The sequence below is a fragment of the Acanthochromis polyacanthus genome, chromosome 15, assembly GCF_021347895.1.
Source record: "Acanthochromis polyacanthus isolate Apoly-LR-REF ecotype Palm Island chromosome 15, KAUST_Apoly_ChrSc, whole genome shotgun sequence".
Classification (NCBI taxonomy): domain Eukaryota; kingdom Metazoa; phylum Chordata; class Actinopteri; family Pomacentridae; genus Acanthochromis; species Acanthochromis polyacanthus.
The window spans coordinates 7,304,307-7,331,626 of record NC_067127.1 but is presented as its reverse complement, the minus strand read 5'-3'; the positions used below and the strand labels follow the sequence as shown (position 1 = coordinate 7,331,626).

Sequence of the window (27,320 nt, the reverse complement as noted above, 5' to 3'; positions counted from 1 at the left end):
TTTACACCCCTGGGTTTACGTATCTTTGCGCATTTTTAAGTGGGTATACGGAAATTCGGGACCTTTTCTAGTGAGTATACGGCGTATACCTGCGTATCACGTAGACTACAGCACTCCTCAGTTGTATAGCGACCCAAACACTGCCTGCAGTTCCAGCCAGTTCAGCCAAAATGTCCTTAAGTTGTAGTCATGTTTCTATTGGTTGCATCTCAGTCACAAATGGCTTTACATTTGTTCCAAGGACTACAGAATGTTGAGTCTTTCTACTGAATCTTGTTACTTCAATCAGTTTATTTTTGGCTATTTTTTAAAGGAGACAGAAGGAGATTGTTTGTGATCACAATTTTAAGCTTAGATTTGGTTAAGTTTTCTGAAATGGTGTGTCACAGATGAGCGTTTTTTTTCACATTTCTAAACGTGATTTTTTTTTTTTTTAAAGGTAGCATCCCTTTCAAAATTTCTGGGAAGTTTAGAGGGTTAGAGGGATGTTTAAACTCTAAAGATGGGAGTGTTGAAGCATGTTTTTGTATAGGAGGTATTGTATAAAGTGTTAACTTATACAATATGACGGTTAGCAAGAAGACGGTTCTTCTTGCTAAATGACTGCAGGTTGTGACTTCATACAGGCATGTGGTTCTAACTCAAGCAAGAAACTCAATAGGCATTTTTCCCAAATGTCAGATTTGATGTGAGAAGTCTAGTAGCTGGCACATGTAGAGACACGACGGCATTTAAAAAGAGAGATAGAGATAAAGAGATGAAAAGAAGCAAACTGAAAGATTTTTAAATTATTTCCAGAGGAAAAAAATCAGAATATTTTTTCTTAAGCCTTACAAGTTAAAACGGCTTTTTAAAGATTTATCTAAAGGCCAGCAGGTTTCCCTTCAGCTCATGTGAGTCTTTCACTATAAACCAGGACTTGTGCAGCTCAGTTCCTTTTTTTGTGTATGTGTGAGGCAGTTCGTCATCGAGTTCACATAGTTGAACTAGTTCATCGAGGTCAAAGGAAGTGGAAGCTCGGTTGATGATCTAAAAAAAGAAAAGGCAAGAAGTTCTTTTTTTTTTTCAAGATGAGAACTCTCCCTTGTAGTAAGATCCTTTACAGATATTGAAGGTGAGCACGTGTTGTTGTGAACCCACAGGTTTCTTTGTATGGTGTGAGGGCTTCTTTGAGAGATGTCCTCCGTCAGAAAAGGAGTTTTCACTTTTTCTTCCATCCATGTGTTTTTTAACGATCTCCCTGGCTGCCTCCTTATGCACTCTGCTTCGCAAAAGGCCCACAAATGAATGAAGGCAAGTGAAAAAGATGTAAAATAAAGAGCTGAAAGAGAGCTAGTTGTCTTAAGTGAGAAAGCGGCTCTATCTGCTTGTGAAATTTCTTGACGTACAAGGTGTCAGATAGAGAGGCTCTGTGAGAATTCATAACCTATCTAAGTGATGCAACAGCTGCAACAATGCACTGTAACTGTTGGTGAGGCATTTTGATGAAGATTTTTTCTGTGTCTGACATGGTAGATGAGCTGCAGTACACATTTCACAGCTGTTAAAAAGCTCTTCACCTTGAACCACTTTCAACTCTGCGCCTCCATTTTCTCCTCAGTTAAAGTGCATAAAGAGAGCTCTTCTTGAGGTCTCTCACGCCAGTGGCATTTAAATTATTTGTTGAAACTGACATCTAAGTGAAATCTTTACAGGGCAACTTCACACTTCAGCAGCCCAAACATGCAACTGTGAGAAAACAGGCTGAGGTCCTGGCAAGTTAAACTGCCCAGAAATCCCACAATGTGACACTACAGCTGTCACTTTTAGGATGTGCATGTTAGGTTTGCGTGTTTAGGGATTCAAGCTTATAAGATGAACTTTTTGTGCAGTCAGATTTTTTGCTCTTGTGTGCAGACACCTTTAAAGTGACATTGAAAGCCTGTTACAGATTCAGACACTAACTTGGCTGGTACGTGGTGCAGGAACAGCCGGGATACTGCAGGGAAAAACTGATGAACATATAGGGTGTTCTCTTCGATACACAGTATAAGTACCTTGAAAATGGTCTCGTTCAGGCATAATGGCACGCTCCAGGTTGCACAGCAGAGAGTCCAGCGGCGCATGAAATGCATCCAAGTAGAAAGGCAAGATGTAATTACAAAAGTAGCATTTGCAGGCTGGCTACATCGCAGAAACGGTGTGTACTGAATGTCAGACGTTGTAGTCATAAATCACACTGGAGCTCAGAAAAGTTTGAACTTTATAATACATGTTTTTTCTCAGTCGAAATCCTGGTCTGTCAAAGACAAAAGGAAAAAAAGTTGTGTTACCAAGAATATTGTGAGGTTTGCATCACTCCGTCAGATCGGGCGACATTTACTTTGGTCACACTCTAACTCAGTAACATTCACAGACTTGTCAGGGAACTTGTGAACATGACTACCCAACCACAACTAGCACAACGCTGCGTGTTGAGCTCCCTCCACGCTGAGCCAGACAGTCCCAGGAGTTGTGTACTTCTGTCATTAGCATGTGTGTTATGTGTGTGTATGTGTGCGACTTTCTCCTCTTTCTTTTCCTCTCTCCTCCAGCTCTGAGCACGTACTTTCTCTCAGGTCAATCCCCTTATTGTTAAGTTACATAACAGCACTTAGTCAAGTAACAATCCAGCGGTGACGGTGCTCAGGGTTGCAGGATAACTGTACTTCCTCTCCGGCGCTCCTCTGGCTGAGAGCTCTGCTCAAAGTTGTTGTTGACTTTTCAACCTGCTTAGCGGAGTCAATTTTTTTCTTTTTTTCGTTGCACTCTGGAAATTGAGTGGATCTCTTTCTTACATGAGTCAAATCTCTGGCTTTAATTTATGGAAATGAAGTCACGTATGCCACAGCTTTGGGTTTTTGGTAAAAAAAATGTGGCTTCTAAACTGCTGAGCAGGCCATTCTTCTAAGCCTGCATGGTTTCCCATTCTGTCATTTGAGATGTGAGGATAGAAATGTCACATTTCAGATGAGTGTAAGGTGTAAATGATAGCTGTAGAGGGTTTATAGGTGCACAGTTAGATTACTAATAAGTGATAAATCCAAAATAGGGTACTTATTTAAGGTTCTATTTCGCAAAATGATTTTTTAAAATTCAGTAAATTCACTGAAAATAAATATTATGAACTACTACGTTGTGTCTGAACATCTTATTATAGTGAAAAGATCAATATCATCCTATGTATCATTCCAGTTAAGCAAAAACTGTCAAAATGATGCACGATGTCCCACCTTGATGCATTTTATCATACAATAGTCATAAACTTTGCTTTAAGTCTTGTTAGTCTGGACAGTCAGTAACGTTCTGATCCTATCATCACTTTCCTCTTCAGCTAAGTGTTGCTTTCCATTGAAACATTTAATTTAAAAATGTGCTAAATCATCTCATCTTACTGGCGGTTTCTGCAAAAATTGAAGACTTCAGAACGCTATTTGCACAGTATTTTATTGTGATAATATCGTTTTATCCTCATTCTCATAATGTATAACCACCATCTATTACTGCATATGATGTCAAGTGGTTTAGCTGGAATGTGCAGGATTAGAGCAGCCTGTGTTACGACACATCCTCATACCTAAATGACAGAATAGGTCAACTGTCAGTGAGTCCCAAAATCACAAACATGAAAGCAAACTATGTATATCTATCAGCGTTTGCAAATGAGAAATGAGTATAAAGAACGACAAGTTTGCATTTGCAGGAGGCAGAGATGTTGCATAAAGAGCAAAGTTTGCATCCTGTGTGGTCATTACATACACATATAGTCGACTTACTGTTCATTTTTTAAAAGTTGTTTTATCGTTTTAGCATATAATTTAGCATATAATCGCTGTTTGAAGTTTAGCCACCCAAACTTCTTGGATAAATCAAGGAAAAGATTATGGTTTGGGTTCAATTATTTGGTTTTACAATGTTAACCAGGGCTGCAAGGTGGCATGGTGGTCAGCACCATTGCCTCGGTTTGCAGCCCGGTTAGGGCGCCTGGGGTATTTTTACGTTGAGTTTGCATGTTCTCTGTATGCAGCATGGGTTTTCTCAGGGTTCTCCGGCTTCCATTACAATTGAGTACCACCTCATCATGGGTGGTGTCGTCATAGCACATCCCTTAACGTCATTTGTGTCCGACACAAACACAGCACAGTAATGGAAGACTTTGAGACGATGGAATACCTGCTGCTCGGTCTATGGCTTTTTGTCAGATTCAAAGTAAAAGAAGAGAGTCAGAGAAAGCAATGTCACTGTTGCCAACTCTTTAAAAAAAATGGCGGGTTTGGGTTTCGTGAAGGAGTCGCTCTTGTGTGTCATCACTCCCTGTCCAACCAGTGGCCTGCACTCTGTAGACGTCACATTATCAGCTCGACTCGGCTCGCTTGAAACCCCACCCGAGTAGGTACTAAAATATTACCTGGTACCAGGTACTACGCCCTAATGGAAAACCTCACAAACTGAGGAGAGCCTAGCTGAGTAGGTGCTAGTGGAAAAATGCCATAAGTGTAGCCCTTTGGTGGTGACCTGATGACCTGCCCAGGGTTACCCACCTCGCCTTCAGTCAGCTGGGATAAACTCCAGTCTCCCCGCAAGTCTCATGAGGTTTAAGGGGTGTATAGATAATGAATGGATGGATTGATGGATAGTCACATGTTAGAAGGCAAACATCCCATCAGCACCAAGCTTCTCATCCATGTTCATGGTTACCAGGGTGATGACCCAGATAGCAAACTATGGGTGAATCAATGTTGAATCTATGTTGAGACCTAACGTCAAAATTATACAGAAAGCGCAAGGTTGATGAAATGTTGAGTCAACGTTTGCTTTTCAACCATAAATCACACTTTACCCAGATAGCAAAAGATGTTAAATCAATGTTGAATTAGGGTTAAGAAGGTTGAATTGTGGCTACGGTTGAAGACTGATGGTTGGATCAACGTTGATTCAACAATATTTTGTCAACATTGAAGTTTGTGTTTAAAAGATACCGTTGAATCTACATTGTATTTTGGTTTAATTAAAATGTTTGACAGGTCAATGTTTAATTAATGTTGAATCTATGTTTGCAAACATGTAATCTATGTAAGCAAACGTTGACTCAACATTTTATCAACCTTGCGCTTTCTGTATAATTTCTACATTAGGTCTCAACATAGATTCAACGTTGATTCACCCATAGTTTGCTATCTGGGGAGTCCATGTCTAATGTCTGATTGGCAGCTTGAAAAGGGGTGACTCATTCACATGACGGCAAATCAGCTGCTTTAACCTCCTTCAAACAGTCAACCAGTACTGCCGTTTCCCTGGTGAGGTCGGGCATTACTGTCCACTGAAGCAGCCGTCTGTAAAGTGAATTCTGCACCAGTAGAGTTGGTAATAAACGGCCAGTGGATTCACTTGTGACCTATAGGGTTACTGCTCATGCAGCACAGAGCCAGAGATGCCCATGCATGTCTCCTGCAGTCTATTCATAGACAAGGCGGTGCGACTCCCCCGCCTCTGAGTGACTGTTTCCTGCTTTCCCTCTTGCTCAATTACTTCTCCTCTGACTCCCACATGTGGGTCTTCAGCTCTTTGGCAGAAAAGGCATACCTTTGTGGAGGAGGGAAGCTGAAGCACGGCTGACTGGTGAAGCAAGTCGAAGTTGTGCTCGGGTTAAAGAAAGACACGTAGATTTAGCACCGACGGTGGTTCTACCTTTTACTGCAGTGCTCCACCTCCCCCCTTGCTGCCCCTCCTGTCCCTGCAGCTGGGAAAAAATGCCCCAACAGCTGGCCAAATTAAAATGCAACATCCATTCATCATCTGGCCACATTGTTTAGCCCCTCCAAAACATAACGGCTCTAATTGCGTTTACAGCGCAAATATCGATACATCATCATATAAATAGTCGAGAGAGAGCTGTTGTGAAAGTGCAGCCCTCCAGGATCGGGCCTGGAGGCGAATATGCTAAGAAACGGGGGTAGAGTTATAAATGTGAAACTGCTGACAGACATATAGTTTAAAATGTAGGAGGAGGCTGGTGTCACACTGTACTCATCCTGTTATACGATGTTTTTCTAGTACTTTCCTCCCCCTCCCACCAACCCCCTTTTATGTCTTTATTCTGCTGATACAACCTCCTCCTGTCTGCTGACTAACTGACCCACATTCCTCTGACTCGCTGCCCTTTGTGTGTGCGTGAGCTTGCATTTCTGCTTGTCATCTTGTGTGTGCCTGTGTGCGTGCGTGTGTGTGTGTGCATTCTTTTGCCATCCTCATTGTCTGCCTGCCTCCCCCCTACGTAAAAAAAGAACTGTGCTGTGTCCCTCAGGCTTCAGCAGGAGCCAATTAGAAGATTGCTCTTTAGTGTAGCATCAGTCAGTGGACATAACGATTGGTAAAATGCCTCATTTGCTCACTTGCTCTGTGTTTGTCTGCGTGTGCTGTGTGCTCTGCTCGGTTTAGGGAGCTCTGGTTGCGAAAGTGACATTTCTTAATTCAATTAAAATGAATGGTGGCCTCTGAGATGAGGCTCCCTCTAGTGGAAAGCTCTGTTTCTGCAAAGTGAATGTCAGATTTCAGCCATGCAGGCCAGAGAGATTCTGCCAAGAGATGGAATGCATGACTGCAATCAGATGACACTTATTGTATTCCTAGTGATGCACTTTTATAACGGCTGAGGAATGATGAGTAGCAAGTGACCCAAATACAAGATTCAGCTCCAGCTCTGTAACCACTGACTCTGCATTTTGTTGGCTTTTGCTTTGTATACGCCATCCTTTGTCTTTAATTTGCACAACACACGCTCGCTATATGAAGTGTGTGATGTACTGCTTTGCATAATTAAACATGCGGTGATTCCCTGTTGTATGTTGCTGCAAATCATTGCGAGCACAGTGCATTTTAATCGTAGCCTCCCCAGGAGACTGGAGATGTAAATTAGCCACAAGTTAGCGTTGGTACAGTACATCCAATAGCAATGTTTATGTTTGATGATTTTACAGTTTTTGCAGAACAATAAATAATCTATAACCTTTGTGTCTTTTTTCTCGAATTTCAGGTTTAAAACACACACAACTCACTAACTTCTTGAGGATCGGAGTATTTGAGACTTTAAAGTGGAGAGGTGGAAACAAAAATCAGGACAAGCGAGAAGATTTCAAGCTGAGACGGGATGGCTCTGGTCGACAAACACAAAGTGAAACGCCAGCGACTGGACAGGATCTGTGAGGGTGAGTGACACAGACTCCACTCCATCTTTTGCGTATTTCTGCTTCACATGAGGATTTGAGATGCTGCCTGTACATGTGCAAATTGATTATATAGGTTGCGGGTATGAGCTTGTGTATTTGTGTGTGCACACGGAGTGAGTGAGTGATTCTCTCCACCGTTATATGGAAATGAACTTTCCACAAGTATTTAAGCTTTTGAGCCTGCCTCTGCTGCTGCAAATTCAGTGAAAAGCCAGTGGGATCGTTTGCATAAGTGTGTTTGTGTGTGTCAAAAGGGAGCCTTGGGACCAGCTGAGGCTCCAAACTTCGTCTTTGAAGGCTAAGAGAAAGAGTGTGTGTTAGTGTGTGTGTGTGTGTGTGTGTGTGTGTGTGTGTGTGTAGGGGGGTTGGAGAGGCCGGGTTGATGGCTGAATGAAACTTGAGTTCGATGTTTCCAGATTGCTGGAGAGATGAAGTGGGGAGTTTGTAATAAAGTGAAGTACTCCTCAGAGCCCTGGGATTGATTATAGTGGGTAGTAGGATTGATTTGTGTGCGTTTGTGCATTTACATGTGTGTGTTGAGATGGAGAGAAAGAGATTTTCCTTTTGTTTTTTCTCACTCTTTTTTTTTTAACTTAACTATCAAGAGAATCCACTGAATGTCTGAATGTTTATTTAGTATGTGCATGTGTGTCGAAACTAATGCTGCATTCGTGCAAGTTTGTTCTTTTGTGTTTTCCTTTTTGAACAGTGGCTGCTGAGTAATGTCGCTTCAGCTTCTATTTATCTGAATTTGAACCCTTAAAGATAGGTAATAATACAAGTAGTTCATTTAGAAGCAAAATGATCAGTTGATAAATGACTGAACATCTTTAGGTGTTGGATCGCTGGCTGTATATAACAGGCATTGGGGATATATCTAATTTTTCATAGTTTCCTTTGAGAATTTAATCGACAACATGAATAACTCCATTACATATAGAAGCTTACTTGAATTATTTGCCATCGTAATTGTTTTTCTGTTATTCTCGATGACAACACCCTCTAATATCTTCTTAATGCCATCTTTCTGACTGCTCCCTCTGCAGCTCGAGGGCCTCGCTGTCCATTTTTATAACCCATCTGTTGATCGATTGTCTGTTAAATTGTGACTGTCATGGGAGTATGGAAAATTGTGTTCATTCAAGTCTAATAAAACACATAAATTATGCAATGATACAGCATTCATTTTTTTTCCACCTGTTATTTTGTAGCTTTGTTTTGAATGTTAACAATTAGGAATGTGATTTTTGAATTAGGCAGAAACAGAATCAGTTAATTTTCTGATGGGGCTTTTTGAACCAAAAGAGAACCGGTTGGATTTCCTCTCTAGTTGGATTCAGGTCCCATGGATCATTTCAACCTCAGCACCAGTGCCGCACTGACGTGTGGTGTTGGCTTCCTCCATCTCTTCACAATACAATTTGGTTTTCCGAGTAGATCCTTCAAGCTTCTTCTGAAATTCAGCAGATGGATGACAATAACGAGGAAACACGCTTCTCCATATTCGTATTTGTTTTTAGGGGTTTCATACATGCCCGTCCCTGACGCCAGTATTCTTAGGCTTCTCATCTGGTTCCCACTTGGAACTAATATTTTAGGTACCAAGCCAACCTCTTTTTGGTCAACATGGGCAGAAGTTCCTTCACAAACGAGTACCAAACCATTTCTGTGGTGGTTGACTTCGTGTTTAAATGCTACAGTGTCAAATATCAGCATTTCTCCTTTTTCACTTCTAAGGAAAATCCCACTCAGATTGAGAAACACAGTTTAATAGATTCCTAAATGACGCTGTGATGCTTTCTGTTTCCACCCTCTGAATGAAGGCCACATGTGGCATCTCCAACCTCTCCAAACCACCAACCCTCCTTGCTTGGAAACACATTTCCCCTCTTTCTTTGGAAGAATGACAGTGTGCTGTCTAAGGAGGAGGAAATATGTTAAGCATCATGTAACAATATTTTCTGATCTGCCTCACTTGTTCCGCAGACATCTTCAGCAGCGCCCATGTCTCTTCAGCTTATCAACAATGAAGTCATTCTGCCGAAGATGAAGGGGGATTTTTTTTTTTTATTCTGGTGCAGTTAGTCACCGCAGCTGCTCTTAAAAAATGTGTAGAGGAGGGTGATTCACATCGGGGAAGTTAAAAGATCAGAGGGTGGTGAATCACGCCGTTTTCACGGTAGCATTAAATCTACTCAACCATATAAAAAGGGTATTTCAAAACCAGAGGCATGGGGTGTTCTGCACTATAATGTCAAAACCGCCCACTATTATCTATAAACAGAGTGTTGGGACTGAGGCGTGAAATAGAAATCAAAGTTCATATCATGTGTATTGACAAAAACAAGAATGTTATGGAGTGATTGTGATTACGTCGTCGTCGTGGGTTGCACTTGGCGAGACGGCGAGAGCTGCTTCCCTAATCTCCATTTATCTTCTGAGGATAACTGTGTCAATCCAATACTTGTTTCACAGCGGAGTGAATTGATTACATCTTTACTCATTGTGATGAGTGGCTAACCGAGCCGTGCCTGTGGCCTAAATCGAATTCGAAATGGCTGATCAAGTGTGGCTGTTCGCAGCCATCAAAAGTGGTCACGGTGCTGGAATGTAGATTCTACTGGAACGAGGGATGTTTTACCGTTGAAGATGTCTGATGTGATTCATTCTCCTTTAGTTTAGTCCCACCAACAGTTCAAATATATAGAAATTACAATCAAATATAGCTAAGAAAGGCAGCAGATACTCACATTTGAGAAGTTGGAAGCAAAAAAACGCTTGACTTTTTGCCTGATAAATGCCTTTTGACAGTTAATCAGTAATCAAATTAGGGATTTCCACAGGAAATTGTTTTAGCTGAGCTGGTGAGCCACCCAGAGCTGGACACATCAAGTCTTGTGATCACTTTTATTAGCAGACAGACAGCCACTTATTAGATATATGGCATTTACTGCGTGAAATTGCACCTGTGCTCTTTTCCTCCAAAGGTTAATGTTTTACTTCATCAAAATTTAGAGCTGAGGCGATCAGTTGACCAACAGGAAACTTACCGGAAAGAGATATTTCTCTCTTTTGTAAACATTTAGTGGCATTTTATATGCAAAACAGTGAGGTTATTGTCAGATGAAACAAAAATTAACATAATTACTGACTAGTATATACAGAAAAAGTGCACCGCTATAAAAAATGACTTTGTTTTTTCTGTGGAAGCCAGCTATTAATTAATCATCTAATTGTTTCAACACAAAGAATGATTTTGTTGAGTTGTTATTATATATATATATATATTAAATCCTGCAGTGGAATCATTCTTAATTGATGATACAAATTACTACACTTATTTCTCTATTAAGCCTAACAGCATTGTTTAGTTTAGATATCAGCTTCCAAAATGTATATGCTACAAATGTACCTTCTGTTGTTGGTTTGATAAAGTGCCAAGAAGAATGTACCAGCAATAAGGGAACTGTGGCAAACATCTGTTGTGAGCATCAGTTCCCATACTCTCTCATTCCTCCCTTTTCTCCAACTCTCTCTCTCCGAGTCTCCTTCTGTCCGCTCCATCTGTGTACCCAGCATGCATTGGCTTGGGCAGCAGTGCAAGTCGTTGCCATTGCCATTTAGCCAGAGCTAACTGAGTGATCCGGGCAGAGATGGGATGCGGGCGGCGCTGCGACGTGAACTAGGTCGCGGTGACAGCATGTTCCTGAATGTTGATTTACAAGTTGCGAATCTGTGCTTGGACGCAAACACCACAAGGTGGGGTAGTGGAATTTGTCATGGCCATTCCAAGTGCTTTTGGTTGGCAGTTAAATAAATATGCTAATGCTCGATGATGCGTCTTGTTTTGTCATGTGTGCAGCAGGAATAAATGGTGTAACAGTGAACGGTCAGAAATGTGGCCAGTCAAGCGAAAAATACCATTAATTATTAGCTTGAATTTTTCATATTCACACATTTAACCGACCTGGGAGCCTTTTTTATAACAAATGCTTCGTATTAACTAGAGAGGATGACCAGGGAGGGAAAAAAGGAGGGGTTGTCCTGATGTCATCCTCCCAAATAAAGGGTAGGGAGGTGGAGAATATGGGGGCTTCATATCCTGAGCTTTTGAGCACAGACTCAGGGCTCAACTACATATACCTCCTTGCTTTTATCCCTCCCTTTCTCCCCCTCCTCCCCCAATCCTCCCCACGCTCTGGCATCCGGCTACAGTATGAAGTCATCGGAGTGGTGTCTAGGTCTGACCCCCCTTCTCCTCCCTCCTCCTGCCTCCCTTCGGCTTGTTCCAGGCTCCTCACCAAAACCCACGACCCCTTTATAGGCTTTGTGGAGAAGCAGGGAGGGGAATGGAGAACCAGAGGGGGCTGTGGGAAGCAAAAGGGAGGAGAGTAGATAGAAAAATGGTCGAAAGTGTTATTGTTGGAAAGAAAAAAAAAACTGGCATGTGTGGCATTTTTCTTGTTCCTTTTCTCATGTGTCTCCATTTGCCTTTGTTTGAGCTGGAACACAGCTCCACCAGCAGTTGGCAAAAGTTGGAACTGAGCTCCAAGGGAATTTCAAAATGAACTCACCAGCTATGACACTTAGTATTTTAACGACCTGTGGCTTGTCCGGATCGCCCTGGAGGGTGGATGAAGGATGGGTTGGAGAGGTGGAGTAGTGGGATGCAACGAAAGTAGGGATCTCTGCGTAACATAGCAGACATAGAGGAAATTCTTGAGAATTTGTGGGCTTCTGCTCCTGCTCTGTGTGTGCATGCGTGGACTAGCAAAATGAAAAAAAAATGTGTCATTTGAGAACATTACGCAAACCCAATACATGATTGTCATTTAGATAAGTACTAGCTTCATTGCCATCGACCCCCATTTTACAGTCCATTTAGTTCCTATGGAGATGCTTTCAGAGACAAATAATCCCAGTGGAATCACATACAAGGCAGTCATGTACATAATGTCTGTTAAGTGTGCATTGCAATTCATCTGACAGCGTTATTCTTTGCAGCGGTGCTGGCATTGTAATCCCATTTCCAGTTAGTGCCTCCTGCCCCACGCTCATGCATAAGTCAATGTGTGTTTAACATTCAAATCATGCCTTTGGTACGTGGCGTGTCTCACTATAGGAGACAGTTGTTTTTATTTCTGTTGCGGTGCAGTATTCACTTTGAGTTAGCGTGTTGTGATTTTTATTCATGTATGCACGCCGGGCCAAGGCCAAGGCTTTAGCAGCGGTTTGCGTGTGCGAATGAAAAGGAACATTAACGAAGCTGCTTGTCTCTGCTGCACGTCAGGAGACGAGCAGAACAGGGTCAAAAGGCTGAGTGGGGATCCGGGATCGTGCAAACCGAATGCGCCGTATTGTGTGAGTGGATAGATAAAGGGGCGACGGCAAAGTTTTAAATTTGCTCGTTGCATGTGAACCGTCTTTGGTAAAGCCTGTGCACATTTTGCACGGTAAAAACATGCAGCAACATGTGCGCACATACATAAAGTGACCCACCTGGTTCTTCTGCCGGCTTAGCTGCAATATTAATGTAGCAGCAGGGACGGAGAGGGCTGAGTGACAGAGGGAGGCAGAGTGTTTATTAAAAATGGCACGCATATTGTGCCAGAGATTACCCACAGATCTGACTGTCGTACATCGGGTCAGTCATGTTACTTAGTGCGTAATGCAATTTTCTCTAATACTGAGAGAAATGTAGTTCTGTTACATTGAATAAAAAAGCAGTACCAAACTATTTCAGCAAAAAGTATTTTCTGAAATCTATTAGCAGTTTAAAGAGCCCTGAACTACATAATTGCGTCTTCACTCGAGGTTCATTTACTTGAGGTTTTCTATATGTTTTTAATTTTTCACCAGTCAAGCCTTATTCAGTCAAAGGTCTTTATAAGCTTCTGCTGGGGTGGTATTATATTTGTTCTAAAATCCCCGGCTTAAATTCCTAAATCCTTCTGTTACAGTGAATCTGGCGTTATGTGCACAGTCTGGAAAGTATGGCAAATGGAGGAACATTAGAATTTGAAAGTCAAACATTGTTTAGTTTGAGACAAACAGAATTCTGTGATTTACTTTGCTGTCAGGATTAGATCTGCAAACCCTGAGTACACACCTCTGCCCCCGTCTCTCTGTTTGAAGTTGACTTTATGGGGATGTGTGAGCCGCTCTGCTGTAGAGGGTCCCTCGAGAATCAGCCCAGAAGAAGTAATGAGAGGAGTGGATGAGGTTGTGGAAAGAAGCCAGTCTATAGGCCACTGTCCTTGACATGGATGTCTGTTTCAATATACTGACAGAAAGCGAGAAGTATTTTCTCTTATCTCTAAGCAACTACTTTCATGTCTCAAAAAAGGGCTCAGTCTTGCAATGATACTTGTGGACAATAATTTCAGTTACAAATAATAAACATGATATCTGACTTTAGATTATTAGATACATATTATCGATTGTGAACCTTTAACTACTGGGGCGACATGGCTCAGTGGGTAGAGTGGCCGTCTTGCAACCGAAGGGTTGCCGGTTCGATCCTCGCCCCGTCGTGTTCGAGGTGTCCCTGAGCAAGACACCTAACCCCGAATTGCTCCTGATGGGGTCGTGGTTAGCGCCTTGCATGGCAGCTTCCGCCATCAATGGGTGAATGTGTGTGTGAATGGGTGAATGTGATGTATCATGTAAAGCGCTTTGGGTACCTTGCAGGTATAGTAAAAGCGCTATATAAATACAGACCATTTACCATACTCATCTTTGACATGCGATTCCATCCAGAAAATTATCCCAATCTAAACTTAAAATCATGATATTCCATCACTTTATTCTACATGTCTCATTTAAGAAGTTGCCCAACATACACAGTTTACTCAAAGCAGACTATGTAAAACACAATAAAATCCTGGGTTGTTTGACACAACCATGAAGCCATGACTCACTGAGCTGTGATTAACAGTTGTGTAACTTTTCGCCTGAACTGCAGGCAGTGTTTACACAAAGCAAATGGGAGACAAGCATAGAAAGAATCTGAAAAATAAAGCAGTGAATCATCTCTAGTATGTAGAGTCACCATTCTTTTCTAGCATTAGTAACACCCATAGGCATTGAGAAAGATCAGGTGATGGACTTTGTATTGCTGTGGAAAAAGGAGCCCACAGTGAGTAATTCAGAAGGTTACTCACAAAAGACTGTGCCTTTATTTGATGAATGACACTCATACATGTAATGACAGTAAAACTTGATTGACTTGATACCAGCAAAGCCCTGACAGTTTAATAAAATCAAAATGGGATTCAAAAATGATCTTTTTTCATCTCTCAGTTTTGATTTAATAATTCATCTTTCCAGTCAGTTTTAGATCTCGCTCACTCTTGCCTCGTCTCCTTCTCATCCTCATTTCTTTTCTTTTTTTATGCCAAGCAGGCTAATGGTCTCTCGACCTTACCAAAAGAGTTCTCCATCATCTGTGGAATTGCTTTTGGAGCCACTGTCATCAGCGTTTTCCTGTCATCTTGTGAAAACAGCAGAATACTCGGCTCCCTCTCTGATCTCTTCCTTCTCTAATTACACAACTGTGATTAAACAAGATTTTAGTGCCAAAGACTGACATGCCTGCACAGTTTCCACGGGCCCCTCTGAGATATTCAGGAACTTCTCTCAAAATGCTGATGCCCACAGAGACTTTGTTCACAGTCTAAAATATGTAATACTGACCCTTGCTGTGGTTACCTCTGAGATTAGATTTGGATGGAAACGGACACTTCCTCACCTTACATGTGTTTTCATGCATTATTAAAAAAGGATCCAGAAGGGATCAGGTTTCAGTCACAATGACATGAAGTGAGATATCATATATGCAGGAAGCTAGCTGGTCAGATACACACTCAGAGCAAAGCACCGAATGTAACCATGGTTAAACAAAGTGATAAATGTATTAATTACATCTTAATGTATGACTTGTGGGTAAAGGCATGATGTAGAATGACAGCAAATAGCTTCCCCCCACCCCACTCCCACTAAGGCATATTTAAGTGAAGTGGAAGGAGCTTGTGTCATGATTTGCTTGTGCCCGTGTTTTTGCACGGCAGAGGTTATAGGTGCTTTGGATTAACTACTGTTACAAAAAGACCCCTCCCCCCCTCGACACACATACGCCGAAACACACAGATGCACCACACTCCCGTGTTTTACTTTTCTCTCGCAAAGGGGCAAATCCAGATTACAGAGCCTCTCTAAGTGAAGGAGATCAAAGGAGATTTGTGAAAGAGGGGGAAGGTGCTGCATTTTACTCACACTAAGATGCATATGGTTAGAATTTCATAATGTAAATGGCCAGATAAAGCAATTTTTTTATTGTGGAATTTTGTGTAAGTGATGCATTTTACAGTAATATTGATAGATGAGAAGGATAGCTGCCAGGTGGGCAAACAGAACAAATTTTGCTGGTGTTTTCCATTACACATTCTGCAGTCTCTATGCGTTGTGATTTTCAATGTCCTGGACTAAGTCAGGTCTGAGTGATCCCAAATCAAGAAGAGGGAGGCAGTGACAGTCAACGCCACGGATGCATCAAGGACATTTCAGAGGGAGTTGGGCAGCAGTTGCGTGGTGGCTCTGCTGCAAGCATGGGGCCTGGAGGATTAGTGTCCAATCAGAGTGGATTTGATGTTTACTGACAGCACATGGGACTTAGCAGAGAGAACGGTATTTCATTTGTTTTCAATGAAGCTGTGCGCCTTGCCTGGCCTCCCCTCCTCCCCTCGTGCTGTGAATCTGGCAAACTAAGATCTGAAACCTGTTGACGGCAGCACATCATCAACGGCTTCAGGTAGGTGTCACTGAGGGAGGGGGCAGTGGGTTTATAGGGTGGAATCAGAATCATTACCATCATCATCATCGCCACCATCACCAGATACGCTTTATCTGGTTCACATGACGTCACAGTAGGAAGTGGAATTAAACAGGCTTTATTTAGATGTAATCCCTCATAGCAATCGGCAGAGCAAGGAAAATGTCCCAGAGAGGGGAGAGATAAATCCCATTGGATTAGTACAAGCCCCTGCCCATCCCAACCTATAACCCAACCTATCCTCTTCGTTCATTTTTTTCTTTTTTTTGATGAATGTTTGGTGGCCGTTTCAAGAATGCACCCTATTGCCGTGACTTCTATGGAATAACTGTGCTACCTCTGCAGTGTTTGTGTGGTTTGGTGTGATGTGGATATGTTTGTGTGTGGTGTCCTCTTTCCTCACACACAACAAGCCAGCATGACCAGAGATTAATTATTCAAGGACTGCCAGCCAAAACGGGAGTCACCTGATAGCGCGGACTTACAACATTACAACCTGATATCAGGTGAAACGGTAGACGGTGCTTCGTCTTCTTTTCTGCCTGCTCTCCTCCTTCTGTTTTTTGATGCTTCTGTACGTGAAGGCTTGAAAGAGGACTTTCAAACACACTGTACGGAGCTTTTATTGTGTTTTGTGTTTTTTTTTGTTTGTTCGTTAACGCTATTTTAAGGCTTTCCTTTTTTGCCAATGCTTGTCACCAACAAACAGTTGAGTCTTGGACGCTCCCACAGTTGGGACACGTTAGGAGGGAATGAGGGTCAGTGGGAGAGGGCTGACAGTGTGTATGAGCAGCAGGCAAGAGTAGCAGGCCGCCGGAGCTCTCTGTCATACGGAGAGGGAGGAGGGTGGTACGAACCTCCACCAGGGGTGCGTCCCCCTGACCTGGATTTGAAGCGCGACCCATATTCCTACCAAGACTCTCTCTACGGACAGGTTTACGCAGAGCGACACGACCCACGGGGGCTGAGAAAGGGCTCGGTGCCGGATCTAAACCACTACGAACGAGCGCCCATGGCTCACCGAGGATCCATTCCACCTCAGGATTACTACTCTCATGACCCAGCCATGACTCCTCGGCCACCTGAGGGCTTTTACCGATCTGAACACCAGCCACCGCCGCCTCATCCTCATCCGCTCAGCAGGTCAGGCTCTCATTTTGGGATGGCACCAGGAGCTCGTCCTGCATGGGATCAAGGTCAGGGGAGGGCAGGACCTCCAGCACCATCATCGCCTCTACCTCCTCCTCCCCCTCCTCCAACCGCCCATGAGTTGAATCGGGCATACAGGGAATCTGGTGCTGTAAATGTTGCCAAGATGATGCAAGATGGCCAACAGCGCATCCCATCTCGAGACCCATCTCCTGCCCACTATGGTATGGAGCACGCTTCTCCTCGGTATGCTAGTGAGCCTCCTCCTCCTCTGGCCGGTCAGCCGGTCTATACTGATGTCAATGGCCGCCCCCTGGATCCACAGCAGCAGGCAGCTACATGCCTTGTGGTAGATCCAGCCAGTCAAGGAATGGTTATGAGGCAAGAGACAGCCTCACCCTACACCATTCAGCAACAACAGCAGTTACAACAGCAACAGCAAATACAGCAGCAACAATTACAACAGCAGCAACAACTGCAACAGCAGCAACTTCAGCAACAACAGATTCAACAGCAGCAACTTCAACAGCATCAGTTACAGCAACAACAGATTCAGCAACAGCAAATACAGCAGCAACAACTTCAGCAGCAGCAATTACAGCAGCAACAGCTTCAACAACAGCAGTTACAGCAACAGCAACTTCAGCAAGAACAGTTGCAGCTGCAACAGCAACAGCCCCTGCCACCTCCACCTACTATGCCGGTCTCCGACCCGAACCTTACTATGGCGGCTCCACTTCCTGCTCCACCTGCTCCGGTGCAGACTGCAGCAGTTGCTCCAGCGGCACCTGCACCTGTACCTGTGCAGGTTGTCCCAACTCCTGCCCCACCACCGCCACCTACTCCACTTCCTGCTCCACTTCCTGCTCTTCCCCCAACTGCTCCACAGACTCCTTTGCCTGTGGACCCCAAGAAGACAGCTGATCCCGAGTTCCTTTCTCTGTTGCGAAATGAAGGTCTTTCTGAGAGCACCATCTCCTCCCTTATCCAGCAGGGTTTTGACTCCACTAGCATGCTAGCTGTTATGGAGGAGAATGACGTCCGCACCGTTGCCCCCAACCTTGGGCAGGCTCGTGTACTGTCTCGCTTTATCCACAACTACAAGCGACCCGTTGAGGCCACACCAGCCCCCTCACAACCCCAGACACCCATGCGAGGCCGTTCTAATAGCTTCAGTCATCGCTCAGACATTTACCACCAGCAACACCACCACCCGCCCCACCCTCCGCAGGCTTTAGCTGTGGACCCCCAACTAGTGCCCCCACCAACACCTGGGGCCATGCAAACCATCTCCCCACGGATGGGAGAAGTAATGAGTAGGAGGCCCAGCAGTGCCCCCTCTCAGCACCTCTTGGAAGCCTCTGGTGGCTACCCAGGCCATCCACCTCGTTCCCCAGGACCGTACGCTGGAGCCATTATGCCTGTTCAGTCGAGACCGATGTCAGCCTACTCATCTGGGGTGACAATGCCAGGGGTGCCTATGCAGGGTATGCAGATAATGCCCCAGCAGATGACTGGGTCAATGCCTGCCATACCGGGATCTATGCACTCCATGCCAGGTATGCCACAGCAGATGCCCGTATCCATGCCAGCTTTACAGCAGCCACCACAACAGGTACCGAAAGCATACTCTACCAATTACACAGTGCCCATGGAGCTGATGAAGAGGGACAGGAACTTGCTGCCATTGTCACCTATGCACAGCCCTCACCCTAGTCCTCAGCTGGTACGTAAGGGTGGGGGACCTGCATCAGACAATGCCCTCGTCCCCGTGGGAGTGCCTGTTCAAGGCCAAGGTGCCCTGATTGCAAACCAGAAGCTAAGTCGACGTACAGGTCCACCGGTCATCGTGTCCACTATGGCGTCTCCAGATACAAGTAAATCTTGTTATTTTTTTCTTTCGCACTTATCTGCTGTTTGAGTTCTTGATCGATTAGATCTTGCTTTCTCTTGACTGCTCCACATGTTTTTAATAGATAAGATAGTTTATTTGTCCTTGAACTCCTCATTTCTTGCAAGGTTTTTGAAAGATACCACTTTCCATTCCTCTCATTGCTGTCTTGCTGCATTAAGAGTCATATCGTGTTTTTACAATTTGGTTGACATTTCCAAGAGCCATTCATTGTATGTAGTGGAAACAACTTGAGTCTTAGGTTACATCTGTTTCTTTGAGCCAGAGTAGGCACTGCAAATCTATTTTCGTCTTTCATAGTGATGAATCATTTGTATGTGAATTCTATCTCTGTCAAGTAAGTGTTTTTGTATTTTACTTTATACCAGCATTCAGATCAAGGGTACATGAAATCTATTTAGCTGAGAATGGTTGCTGGTATGTGATGCATGATGCTTGACCTTAAGAGAATCCAAACCCAATGAGAATATTAATCAAGGTCTTTCTGAATCATTTAATCTTTCTTGTCAGTGCTGTCATTTGTTTGCTGTTCTGTGCTGGCGCTCATTATATCAACAGCAGATAAATGATGTGTCTTTTCTTCTTATCTAGGCCAGTCGAAATCCAAATGTTTCTGCCTATCTCCTTTCCAAAACCGTTGTTCAGATTTTGAATTAATACCATAGAAGGATAAGTTTTGCTTTCTGGCAATCCATCCCCTGTCCTACTTTTTGTTTCTGCATTTGTTGTGATCCTAAACTGATAGTTGTATCTCGCTTTTTCGTCTGCTTATCTCTGAGCCAGCCAGATTTGTCAGAATTCCTTATGCTTTCTGTGAAGTCCTTTATTATTTCAGTAATCTCGTGCAGCTCCATTGTCAGAATGAGATATCGCCCCATTAAATACAACACAAAATGGCACTGACGAGGTGCAATATAGAGGATTTGGGAGGAACAGCTGTCGGCGCCCTTTCTGATACGTTTTAAATTTGAACAACTGTGCACTGTCTTCATGTTAAACCCTGTCATCTACTGCATTCATGTGTGAACACTTCACGTTAAGATTTGTCTTAACCGTGTTGGAACAGCAGGTATCCAAGCGTGCATCTGTGTGTTTTTAATGGTGTGCATCTGTGTGCAGTATGTGTGATTGAGTTTGCCACAGTCTCCTGGCACAGATATGATTTTTACTCATGTAGCTCTTGTTGGCTATATGTAACGTCCTTGTTAAGTGGTTGCAGGCCATTATTTGAAATAGCATCACTGCTGCAACTATATAGAATTCAGGAAGTTGCATAATGGTGATTGGAGCATTAGCCCTATGCAGCGTTTCAGCTGTGGTGTCATTGTAACTGCAGCTGCTTTTGATAAAGTCCTCTGTGCTCTCCCTCGCTCCATCTCCCCACAGCCCCTCGAGCTCCTGTTGTAGTAAACATAGATGTCTTCTTTCATTATGATAATAAGGGTGCTTCAGAGTAGCCTCGAAAAGCTTTACAGCCACTCGGGCCACACAGCATTCCTTTAGTCCTGCTGTTGTCAAGGTGTACCACCGACCTGCACGGAATAGCAATTAGCTTTGTCTAGTTCTTCTCGAACAGATTTGCTCGCAGGCTTTATTATGTGAAACTTTTCGCTATGGTTGATTTTTCGTGCTGAATTTATTCAACATTGATTTGTGTTGTTTAAATTCCAGATTAGAATTACAGTCACTGCATCATCATTGTGCAGTCGCTTGCATGTTTTGGGACACCCGTATCAGATTAAAGCATCATTTCAGCACAATGAGAGCAGCTACCTAAATTCTGTTCTTTTCAATCCCATTGCCTGATAAAAGTCGATTCCAGACATTATGGGCAATAAAGGCTGATTTCTCCATCAACACCAGCTCACTACAGGCTGACCAGCAGCATAACTGGACAGATAAAATCGAATTACAGTGCTGATGGCTGATGTGTGATTGTGTCATTTTCTCTGCGCAGGTTGTAATGAGAAGATAGAGGGAGGTTTAATCCTCCAGATCCTCCATTTCCACTGCTGCGCTAATCCATTGATACTCTCATTCTGCTCAGATCTGTAAAAGACTGTACATCGTCAGTAGGTTGAAATGGACTTGACGCGTCCAAGGTGGATTGGGAACAAATGATTTAACTGTGGCAGTTTTGTTGTGGTCTTGGCAATATTTAGGCCTGAGAGAGCAGATATTAAAAGAACTCCATTGCTTGCCTGTCAAAATAGGCTGCCGTTCTTTACACAAACTGACACATGCTTTGGAAAATGGATTTTTTTTTCAAGTCTGCCACATACACATACATCACATTGTTAGTACACACACATTCAGCAGAGTAGACCTTATTTGCATGTGGCTGACATTTGTTGCTTTGGTAATTTCATCTGTTAATGGACACGTCCGCAAAGCTGCTCTGAAAGCATATTCCTAAATTGTATGTTGCTAGGCAACGTGGGTTTTGGTGGTAATCGTAGGCAGATTTGCTTCTGGTTAAAGGGTCGGCCCATTGTCTGAAAACACTGCAGATTTACTCCTTAGTTATTTTGTTTTTTTTTTATTTTAAAAAATGGTTGGCTGAGCTAATGCATTTAGAAGAAAGTATTCTTTTTATGTGGGTTAAATAGAGATTTGGAGGTTTTGGAGGATGTGCCTTTTCAACATAGCCTCTATGGACTCTGTTGCAAGTTTAATAAATTATACTGTAACAGCAGCAGCAACACATATTGCATTCTTTTCACTCTAATCACGTGTGAGCTGACTGCCTCAGATAATTCATTAGGTACGGCAGTGCGTTGCATCCACAACCCCAAAGACTTTTCCTTTGAATTAATAGCCCATGTGTAAATACAGATGGCATGCTCCCGCCCTCCTCGCTACGTGATGCTTCGTGGAATACCCTAGAGCAGGACCCTGCCTTTATATGACTAACTGGGACTCACACCCCATCCCCCACACCCACATAATCACCGTGTATGACATTGGAGGACTTCACCTTCTTTACTTCCACCGCTGCAAAGTGTGTTTGCCCCCTCAGACTTCTATCAGGCGACCTGGTACCAGCTCCGGTCGGTTCTTCTGCTCTGTGTGACACACTAGCCACGATTTTCCTCTTTGTGTCGGCCTAGCATGACGGTGGGGGAGGGCTATGGCATATTAGTTCTGGAGATCGCAGATTATGTATTAACGGGGTCCAGGTCAAAGCTACACGCAGTTGTTACACTGAGTGAGGGATTAAACGAGAGAGAGAGGGAGGGAAAGAGAGACATAGTCCTGCTACTGATAGATGATGATGGCTGACTGCACAGTGGGGAAGAGAAACAGGGAGTTGACAGCTGTCAGTCAACCTTGGAGTCTCCATGGTTAGCTGTCAAATCTTGCATCTTGACTTTGAGGGTCAAACATTGGCTCTAATCTGGGCTGACAGTTCAGAGTTGTTTTGGGTATGTTGCTGGTCACTCCGGTACTTTTTATTCCTCAGTGTCATGACCTTGAGTACTGTAGCCAGTGGATTAGACTGGGATGTTTTCAGAGCAACAACGGATAGACATAGGCATTATGTAAATTATCCCTTTGAATATTTCGTCTCGGTCATTTCGATATGTGAAACTCTGTTTTGACCTTCATTTCTGCAAGTAAAAGTGCTATTAATTTTGTGCATAGGCAGCAGTACGAGGCTGGCAGTTGTAGCACTTTCCGGGCAACTCGATTGATTTGATTCCCAAAAAGTCAGAGATACAAGCTTGTGTACCTAAAAATGCAAGAAAAGAGGTTAACTTTAGAGCCGGAGAGTATTTTGCCCATTTTCCACAATACTTTGTTTGACCTACTCTATAAAGATTTTGACCCTCTGACACTGAAAATTTGCTCGCGGCTTTAAAAGACATGTTGTCTTTTTTCATCACTAAAATTACACCATTTACCAGAACTAGAATCTGTAAACACAGAAAGAATCACTGGACTTTCAAATTTCCAGAGGTTCTTGAAGGATCCTCTGTGATGTGCGGAACGATGGAGCAAAATAATCCAAATCTAAACACACAATTGTGATATTTTCATCATGAAAAAGTGTAAAAAAAGAAACATTATGTCCTTCTTGATGCCACTGTAAAGATATCAGTGACTCAGCTGAAACAACAGTCATGTGACAATTTTTTTTTTTACTTTTGGCTGAACTGGGATGAACTGCAGGCTGTGTTTTCTGAATGTAGAATAAAAATACACGAAAAACGTAAGTAGTGACATTTGTATAGTATATAGAGTTACCATTTTCACCAGTAATAGTAAGACCGACCTGTGAAAGTGTTGTACATTAATATCTCTATTTTATTTTTGTGAAATAATCAATTAAAGTAAACTTTTATCATTTACAGAATTTTAAGTGTCAGATGACAATATGAGTTCTCTCTGCTTCTAGTCAGCATTGTACTGTTTTCATAGAGATGCAGGAATTTATATTCCAATGACAAATTTACCCACAGTGACAAAAAGGATGCCCAGAAACTGTTTAAAAATGTCTAATATGCAAACGTTTTAGATCATTTGTTTTGCAGCACAACCACATTGGCACATAGTGACTCAAAAACAAACCAAAATTTTAAAAAAACTATTTGCTGTAAAACATTTAAACACACATATTAAAGCTTTGTAATAGCCCCATATTACACATACAGCAGTGCTATGAAATATTGACACAATAACGATACACTCAAGCTGGTAAAAAACCTTCAGCTATAAAAGCTACTGTGGTAGAGCTGAAATATTATGTTCCTTTGTTTCATAACTATTAAGTTTCTGTCAGATTCAAATGACACGCTTTACAGTAAAAATGATTGCATGGTCTGGATAGGCAGCTGTTCATTCGTTTGCGCCACAAGAGCAACCACAATGGATGACCACATGCCCGGCACCCCTTTAGCTGCACAGTTTGACCTTTTGTGGCCTTGTTGATCATATCAAAGGTTTCTTTAGGGTTAAATTTACACTATCTTTATTTCTGCATGTGTAGGAAGTTCATAAAAAGTTTAGGGTGGTACATGAAGGAGGGTTTTCCAGAGTTGTTTTTGGCGAAGGAGTAACTGCAGTGCCCAAGTATTTTTTCAAAACTTCCAATTACTGAGCTAAAGTGTTACAGTTTTTAGAAACCTGACTCATTTTTGGAGTCTGGGTCATTTCAGGATGAATTTAGCAACCCTTGCGTAGGATTACGTAGTGCGTGTTTTTTCTATTTGTGCCTCTTGCTGGTGCTTACCGCATAGCCACAGCAGCCAAAACTGCTGGCCATCGTACTATGAAATATTCAAAGTCAGAGTATTATATTGAAAAGTGTTGCAAGTATTTTGTCCACCCATTAACCTGATAAATATAAAGCAGTCTGGTACACCAAAACCACCACCTGCAATGTCAATAATAAACCAAAAAAAATAGAATTATCATCTTCCTTAAGCTTCGTCATAAAAGTAATATTGCATTAGACTGCACAGGTGTTCCTAATAAAGTGCATGGTGAGTGTATGTCACAATTGTGCACTAAAGCATGTTCAAAAAGGCAGGTGGCAGTGGTGGCGTCTGTCATGCACAGTGCTGAGTTTCTCTCCCCGCCAGATGTTCCTCTGAAGCAGTGATTTCCTTTTCCCCTCACAAGAGAATAAACTTTCTGGTCCTGCTATGCCTCTTACCCTGCCAGGATTGCATTTATACAAATCATAAGTTGTCATTTTCTCTTCATGTTTTTTTTTTCCACCCTTGTTTTTGTCTATGTTTAAATTGATCCCAGTTTCTCTTTGTCTCTTTTTTCCCTCTTGGTCTTTCTCAGGGAAAAAGCAGTTAGAAGAGGTAATGGGAGAAATATGTTTCTAAACAAACATCATACTCTGCTCAGCACATTCATTCATGACTGTGGTTGTGGTTTTTGCAGAGCCCGTCTGCAAGAAAATGAGGGGAAACGAGTGAAGATGGGAGGTGACTGAACCCAAGCAAAGACAGCAGAGCAGGGGGAGAAGATTGAGCAAGAAAGACCAAGGAAGGGAGTTAAATGCAGAGAAGGCTGCTTTAGATTGGATAGTGCAAAACAGACTGCTTTACAGGCACCCATAGAATCTCAGAAATTGGTGGAGGAGTGTAAATGGGAGATTATATAAATGGAAACTCTGTCATCCCATCTTAGAGCAATTGAGGAAGGGGAGGAAAGCAGGAGGAGGACACCTCCAATCCATGCCGTGCTGTCTGGCATCTCAGCCGCCTAGATACATGTCAGACTGTGTCATATAAGCAAATTACACATGAAAAGAAAGATAATTAGACTTATTAAATGAACAGAGCTTGAGTCAGCACTCTGGCTGTGGCCTTTTGATGCAACAGTTTGGTCTTAAACATGTTAGAAAATGGGTGTCACAGTTTGGCAGAAGCTCAAGGTTAGTTTAGTTATTTATCAATGTTAAATACAAGATTAAAAAAGAATGATCTTACATTTGAGAAGCTGGATCCGGTAAATGTTTGACATTTTTCCTTGAGAAACTATTTAGAAATACAGTCACATTTGAAAAACTGTAGTTAGGAAATCGAAAAGGCTGCAATTTTGGATATATCTTATGCAGTCTGTTTAAACAAGTTCTTATTTTGTTATTAATACTTTATGTAGCTTGATTGCAGATGGTGCAACACTGAGCCATGAATGACCAAACTGTTGTCTTTTAACTTTCTGGCTCAAGGGTTGTAGACAGAAACTATGTGGCAACCAGAAAACATAAAATGTCAATGATATTTGCCAACATTTAGCAATAACAGACAAAATAACCATTGGCAGTCAGACATGGGCTGGTCTCGAGTTGTATGAAGCATGGGCAATAAACGATAGCATGTCTATGTCCGCTAACTCAGAAACTGCAAAACACCCTGCTAGGTTGTTGGCAGATTTAATATTGTATATGATACGGAGAATACAGCGTTTGTCTACATTCTCAAAGGAGAAGTACAACTGCAAGAACTTTTATAGTGAACAGACAGTCAGAAATTCATTTTCATTGGTTACAAAACATAATGTAACTCTGTCATTTGTTCCATAAGAACCAGTGTCCTCCTTCCCAAACCCTTTTTAGGAGTACAACAATATTGTCTTTTGTGAACCTCACACCTTTTGGCCGTCAGGTAGTTCTTCAATAACTGTGCTAACCTACCAGAAAGTTGCTAACAAAAATAATTCCACAGCAAGGAAACGTGTACATAAATGGACACATAGATAATAAATGATAGTCTAAGAGATATGATTGTTTTTTCTTTCACAAGCACAAAAAAATCATAAAAACATTAGAATTGATAGAGTGACCAGCATAAAGTTTAGTTGTATAAACAAACCCCAAAAAAGCTCCCTACCTGGCTCATAAACAACTTCCAATATTGCCTCTACGTTGCTCTCCAGGTGGTGTCAGTTTAGGTTTGCTGAGGTATGCTAGTCTGTGGATGGATGGGGTACCCGCCTCTCCTCTCCCTGCAGACTTTCCTTTGTGAAAGCTGCAACCATCAAGAACTGATGGTTGCTCTTGTGGGTTGGACTGTGTGTCCCATCTAAACAACACACTGTCAGTGGCCTGATCTAAGGACCGACGGGCTTGACTTGAGAGTGAGCCTTGAGGTCAGTGATACCCGGTCTACGCCAACCACTCGGATCCTTCACCCTGGTCTCCCTGCATGCCTTTCTTCATTTAATGTGTATCAACATGAGATCAGTTATTAATTACCCAATTTAAAGTAAGGCGGTTAAATTCCTAATACGGGAGGTTCTCAGTTTACGACGTCCTCAACTTACGTTGCTTCGCTGTTATGTTGAAACAGATTACGGGCCGGTCCTCGGTTTAGTGTACGGCGTTTTGTCGTTACATCAGAACTGGTTCAGTGGAACTAGTTGATGAGTGGAGTAGATGAACACGTCATCACGCGGAGAGTGAAGCGGATGAACACTGCATGTACAGTAGTCACGCGGTGCTATAAGACGGCTCGGTTTACATTTTCCGCTGTATTTTCCCACCAAGTTGTTTTTCAGTGTGAGCTCATGACTGTTTTCGTTACTGTAATTGTACAAATATGTAAACTGATTGATGTCGTGATGCACATAACAGCTTTGTTTACATTTTCACCAGAGTTCCAACTTATTGCAAAAATCGAATTACGTCACACCGTAGGAACAGAATCTTGACGTAACTTGAGGA

At 42.6% G+C, this 27,320-nt stretch overlaps 1 protein-coding gene and 1 long non-coding RNA gene across 6 annotated transcripts in view; one reads left to right on the top strand and one right to left on the bottom strand.

Annotated features, from left to right (window-relative positions):
- Window positions 1-27,320, top strand: part of ctbp2a (C-terminal binding protein 2a) — a 77,188-nt gene that overhangs the window by 15,657 nt on the left and 34,211 nt on the right. For 4 of the 5 annotated variants that reach the window (XM_051960226.1, XM_051960227.1, XM_051960229.1 and 1 more), the window contains exon 2: window positions 7,052-7,223. In XM_051960226.1, coding sequence (XP_051816186.1) covers window positions 7,166-7,223 — 58 coding nt within the window. In that variant the 5' untranslated portion in view covers window positions 7,052-7,165. Of the gene's footprint in view, window positions 1-7,051; window positions 7,224-16,747; window positions 19,101-27,320 lie in introns of those variants that run through there. The other variant, XM_051960230.1, reaches the window with a different exon arrangement.
- LOC127537589 (uncharacterized) overlaps window positions 1-27,320 on the bottom strand; it is a 59,478-nt gene that overhangs the window by 26,810 nt on the left and 5,348 nt on the right. The window lies entirely within an intron of this gene.